We start from the raw sequence: 5928 nt of genomic DNA, 5'->3' as shown, positions 1-5928 counted from the left end.
GTGTGTGTGTGTGTGTGTGTGTGTGTGTGTGTGTGTGTGTGTGTGTGTGTGTGTGTGTGTCCACAGACTTCAGCCCAACAAGCCCTGACTGGAACCATTAACTCCAGTATGCAGGCTGTCCAGGCAGCCCAGGCCTCTCTGGATGACTTTGATACTCTGCCTCCACTTGGAACTGACGCTGTAAGATTAGATTTGAAAAATGAATTCAATGCTGATTTGAGATTAACCTGTTTAAGAGAACTAAATTAAACACAAGTTGCCATTTTTTCTGACATTAATTGTTGCAACTTTAGGGTTATACATTCCTTTAAAGTGCCTGTAGTGTAATTTTTTTATTTTGGACAGATATTTTTAGTGTTTTGCAAAAAAAAAAAGATAATGCAGCTGAAATGAACAGCTGTCAAAATATTTGCTTGTGCAGTTACAGGAAGTGATGTTAAAGAGGAAAACCTGCTTGTTAGCAGAGCGTTGCTTAAAATGGCTAACGACACAGATAGTAGAGAGCAGTGGTGGGCAGCGCCAATCGAAAAATTAGCTCCGCAATTTCTAAAGAGCTTATGCCATAGATAAACTAGCAGAAGCTAATTTTAAAGCACAAGTTCAATTTAACACTTACTTGCTGGCAGTGTTGTGCATGTACAATATATGCACAACACTGCCAATTAGTGGTGAATGAACCCTTTTACAGCTTAACCCTAAACAGTCGATTGCTGGGGATGTGATTTCATTAAACAGACATTTAGCTCCAGGTGTAAAAATTAAAAGGTTGTTGAGGATTGCTAGTTCGGCTGATTCTTTGTCTTTTTCTTTTGTTTGATGTAGATTTTTCATTAAAGAAGCATCGATAAAGTAATTTTAAAACTGTTTATTGGAAAACTGAAGTGATGCATTCTGGGTACATGACGGATTTGATTTGTGACCGGAAACGAAATCACGGAGTACAGGAAACTATCTTCACTTATAAGAGCTTGGATTTTAAAGTTTTCCATGTAGTTGCTCCAATTGATCACTAGATGTCAGTCTTCATCAGCATAACATCTTTAAATCATTTCTGCGTTTCTTACCCCGTTGGCCGATTGCTTCGACCAATTACGTCAAGTATTGAGCTCCAGCATTTAAACTTTATTTTTTTAAAACAAGGAGCTCCGATTGTAAAGTAAAATAAACCAATACTTACAAAATTTTAGTATGGCTTACAAACATTAACTGTTTTGCTGGGACAGGGAGTTCTAAACATTGCCTTCCTGCTACATAAACAGACACAAAGCATTGTGGGAAATGAGAACCGTGACCGAAAGCAACAGTCAGCAAGGATGTATACCTTCTCAATAAGTGTGTTTATCTGGGAGGGGTGTTGTTGGATAGATCACCTGTGTTGTGATTCATTGACAGTCATACCTTCCACTGTTCAAGATAATGATGACTGGTAGATAATTAGTTATTAGCAGTACTGCATCTTAATTTTAGAAAGCGCAAATCTGCTTATGAATTATAAAAATTTGTAAGACCGCTAAAGCGCAAACAAAATATTTAGGTCCACAATTAGTGGATTTGCACTTTAGTGTGCTGGTGCCCACTGCTGGTAGAGAGGAATCAAAGGCTTTTTTAGATTATTCACAGAGTCTCTGTCAGAGAGACTAAGTGGAGTCCAAATTCAAACAAAATTGTCTCAATAAACAAACACATTAGTTCCCCTTTGAATTCTGCCCTAAGTTCAACAAAATAGTGATAAAATGGGTAAAATCATGTGTAATACGCCAAATTTCCAAAATATTCAGTTGTTTTCTTCTACTTTCTGTATTTGTATAAAATGCACGTCACAGGCTCTGTAAGACTTGGGGATTTTTTTGTTTTTCTGTTGAAGGCATCTCAAGCTTGGCGCAAAAACAAGATGGATGAGTCCAAGCATGAGATTCATTCCCAGGTGGATGCCATCACAGCAGGCACAGCCTCCATGGTCAATCTGACAGCAGGTAGAAACAGTGAAACTTGTTTTGAGAATCTTGTTTTAATATTTGTTGAATCTTTTTGTAAGGTAAAGCACAACTAGAAGGTGATTATCTGCCTCGATATGCTGGAGATTGAGAGGATAGAAAAAGGATATAAACACAGAAGCACATGCCAGGTGTGCTTTATTTTGGAAAAAAAACGGAACACAATGTTAGGAGTAAGAATTGTACATGCATACACAGAAACGAAACAAAGTGAAGACAGCAGAGTGAGAAAACATGAATAGTTTGTCCTCCTGGTGATTGGCTTGTATTATTTAGTTTCTCTCTGATCTATGAGCACAACTTAACGCAGCGAAGCCGTTTGGTGAAAAGGGTTTTTATTCACGTTTCTTTAAGAAATGAAAGCAGTTTTCTGTTGCTGTCCTAAGGTGATCCAGCTGAGACGGACTACACAGCAGTGGGCTGTGCGGTCACCACCATCTCCTCCAACCTGACAGAGATGTCTAAAGGTGTCAAACTACTCGCTGCACTCATGGAGGACGAAGGAGGAAACGGACAGCAGCTGCTGAGCGCTGCCAAGAACCTGGCCTGCGCCGTCTCTGACATGCTGAAGACGGCTCAGCCTGCAAACACAGAGGTTTACAGCCGGACCAACACATGCAGGCACATTATCGTCCGTCTCTCTTTGACCTTTAGGTTTACCTGCACATATTTTATCCTTGCAGCCTCGACAGAACTTGCTGCAGGCTGCAGGAAACGTGGGTCAGGCAAGTGGTGAGCTGCTGTCCCACATTGGAGAGACGGACACCGACCCACAGTTCCAGGTTTGCCGTTTTTTTAAATAAATGCAACTGTTTTGTTGATTGTTTTCACTTTTACTTTTACTATACTGACTTCAAAATCTTGGTTTATATGTCAGAAACATCAGGATGTTAGGTAGTTTGGTGTTTCATTTTTAGCTACAGTTGGGTTTCTTTTTTTAATCACTTCAGTAGATAAAAGAACTTAATATTAGTTTCTTAATTTCTTCATCATCAGTGATTTTTTAAGTAAAGAGAAAATAGAAAAAGAGGGAAAAACAAAGCGAAAATGTAATAAGAAAGATTGAAATAGAGATTAGAAATATATTAAATATACACCAAGAAAACACAAGGCCACACACCCAACATCTGTCCGCTCACGTAAATAAATGGATAAATAAATGGATGGCATGCATACATATATACACATACCCATACATACAGTATATAGATATACATACATACATGCATACATTCATGCATACTGTAGATATATACACACTCAGTGACCAGTCAGAACTTGGGCATCTTTAAGAGAGCCAGAGTTGTTTATAAATTATTTTGAATTTGTATTTTATTCAATTATATAAAGAATCAATTTATCCCAAGCATATAAATAAAATATTACACCCATTCATTTTGAATAGGTTCCATGTTTTCTTATAAACTACAGAATAATTACAACACTATTGATGTTTAAAAAAGCAGTAAACTAAGTGAAGTGAGTATTTTATGACCGTATAAAACTCTGTCCTGTCTTCCCTCTGTTTGATGTATATATTTGACAGCTTCGAGGTAAAGGATCTTTCAGGCGGAGAACCCCCTCCTATGTTCAAATGATGGTAACTAATGTGTCTGCAAGACAAAGCTTGGCTGGAATAAATATGAAGCCAATCAATAAATCAGTGTTTTAGAAAATCTGTTGATTTCTTTGTAAATCTGTGAGGTGAATCGGTGAACAGGACAAAGTAATTCATTCAAATTTGCCTCTGCTCATTCTGAAGAGAATATTTTGGGTAGATCTGCAGGAAGGACACAATATTTGTTTGTATTATAGATATCTTTAAAATAAATATCACCCGACAGTTGTTTATTTTTAATTTTTTTAGTTGAATGTGCATGTTTCTCTTTAATAAGACGATTCACTACATATTGAGGTACATGGGGTGTGTCCAGTTAGTCACAAGAGACATTTTCAAATATAAAGGTTTTATTTCATGTAGTCTGATTACTTGTATACATTTGTTGTTGAAATCTAATCTAGTTTTTTTACTGGAGCTTTAATATGTGTACCAAACAAAGCCTCACTTTTGACCACACTTTTAGATTTGGGAAATCTTTTGAACTAACCTGACTGAAAGGTGCTTTCATCACCTCTGATCTTACAGAGTTGCAGCTAAAAAACATTTTCTGATAATTTAGGTTGAATTCACACCAGCCCTGTTTAATCCGCTTTACTCGAACTCTAGTTTGCTTGCCTAGAAAGTCCGGTTTGTTTGGGGAGGTGTTAATTCGTAATCAAACTCTGATGCAGACCTGATCCACCTACAAACCTAGGTCTTGGCTGGGTTGAAGGGAACTCTGATGGAGTTCAAATGTAGACGCCAAGCGGACCAGAGACCACTCCAGAAGCAGGAAGTGGACTTTAACGCAGGACATTCTGAGGATTAATAATAAAGTTACTCAAATACCTTGCTCAGTGTTTGTATAAGTTGGACATCACTGCTGTGAAGTTGGATGTGCTCTTACTCAGTGCGCACTGCCTCATATGGAGCCGTCATGCTGACTCCATTGTTGAAGTGTGCTTGTTTTGCTCATTTGCCAAAAACAAAAGAGAAATCCTACAACTGCTAAAATCTGACGTCACTCCATGTTTGTTTACATTTTCGCTATCTCAATTCATGGGCTGCATCCTCATCAGTGCGCATTTGTCGGTCGCATACGTCACTGCCCCCGCGCCGAGTGCTGTCCCAATTCAAAGGCTCCTTATCATGCAGCCGAGGAACGCGACCCACAAAATCTTGAAAATCAAGGATTCATCCGAGTGTCCTCACCGGCCGAGGCTATCCCAGGATTCAATGTGCAGGCAGCAAAATAAACAGAGAAATGAAGACGGTGGAGTTTTTTTTTTTACCAAGTTGGTGTACCAAATTCATCACGGACCAAAGAATTTGTTTTAATTGTAAGTTTAGCAACGTAGCTGATGAAATTCATGCCGCAATAAGATTTTAAATAAAATGCAACTACAAGTGCTGATGCTGGGGCTAAACTCAAATTATTAACGTTTTATTTTTTTTATTGTAACATTTTAATCGTGAAGTTATTCTTCAAGTGAAAAGATGTGTGAATTCATATCTCAACACATTTTAAGTCTGATATGAAACCAATCACTGTTGTAATGGGTTTAGTGCGTGGTCACGCAAACATACAGTACTTCAAGAGAAGACTAGACCGTCTCATTTCACAGCAGTTTCATGCAGCCTACCTGGACTGGGAAGGATGTGGCCCAGCTGGGCTACGTACTCATGAGGATGCAGCCCGTAAACTGAGACACAGCCTTTGTGGAGAAGGAAGTTGCACTCAATGGCTGTGTCCAAAACGGTGGGCCGGGTCCTCCGAAGGACCCAGCCTACCTGTTCGAGGTGGGCTGGGTCCTTGGTAGACTGAGAAGACCGGAAAAAGTGTCTGTGAATTTGTACGGTCTAGCCTCCCATCCTTATCCCGGCATATGTCATGTCGCCTAGCAATGGTGACAACGCTAAACAGAAACAAACTTAGATCAAAATTAGAAAAATATCAATATATTAGTGTTGTTAATATCACAAAACAATGAAATTAACTTAAAGGTAATATTTTAAGAACTAATGGACCCGCCATAGGTGCATGTTTATTTCACATTTTTTTCTGACAAAAATAATATTTAAAAACACGTTTTTAAAAATTATAAAAGTATTAAAATTACAACCGCTAGAAAAATTTAAATTTTTATATCGCCATATTTTTTATTTAAAACGTATTTTCTCTGGCTTCGTCCGCCATTACTAGCATAAAAACGTTGGTTACGTATTGTAACCCCAGATTCTATGAGTGTAAGCGCAGCCCTCTAAGGCTATCGCAGATGGGTACCCCCGTGCGCGTACGCGCATTCTGAAGTATCAATAGTCTACGCCCACGTG

The 5928-nt window shown here is 38.6% G+C and overlaps 1 protein-coding gene across 4 annotated transcripts in view; it reads left to right on the top strand.

The window, feature by feature from the left end:
* Positions 1-5928, top strand: part of tln1 (talin 1) — a 103084-nt gene that overhangs the window by 34912 nt on the left and 62244 nt on the right. For 2 of the 4 annotated variants that reach the window (XM_014002766.1, XM_014002765.1), the window contains exons 15-19: positions 67-180; positions 1865-1973; positions 2381-2589; positions 2678-2776; positions 3541-3594. In XM_014002766.1, coding sequence (XP_013858220.1) covers positions 67-180; positions 1865-1973; positions 2381-2589; positions 2678-2776; positions 3541-3594 — 585 coding nt within the window. The remainder of the gene's footprint in view (positions 1-66; positions 181-1864; positions 1974-2380; positions 2590-2677; positions 2777-3540; positions 3595-5928) is intronic. The other 2 variants (XM_014002767.1, XM_014002768.1) reach the window with 1 other exon arrangement.

Source organism: Austrofundulus limnaeus, unplaced genomic scaffold (assembly GCF_001266775.1).
Source record: "Austrofundulus limnaeus strain Quisiro unplaced genomic scaffold, Austrofundulus_limnaeus-1.0 Scaffold15, whole genome shotgun sequence".
NCBI classification, from domain to species: domain Eukaryota; kingdom Metazoa; phylum Chordata; class Actinopteri; order Cyprinodontiformes; family Rivulidae; genus Austrofundulus; species Austrofundulus limnaeus.
Note: the sequence above shows the minus strand (reverse complement) of the source record. Positions and strands in the feature narration are given on the sequence as shown.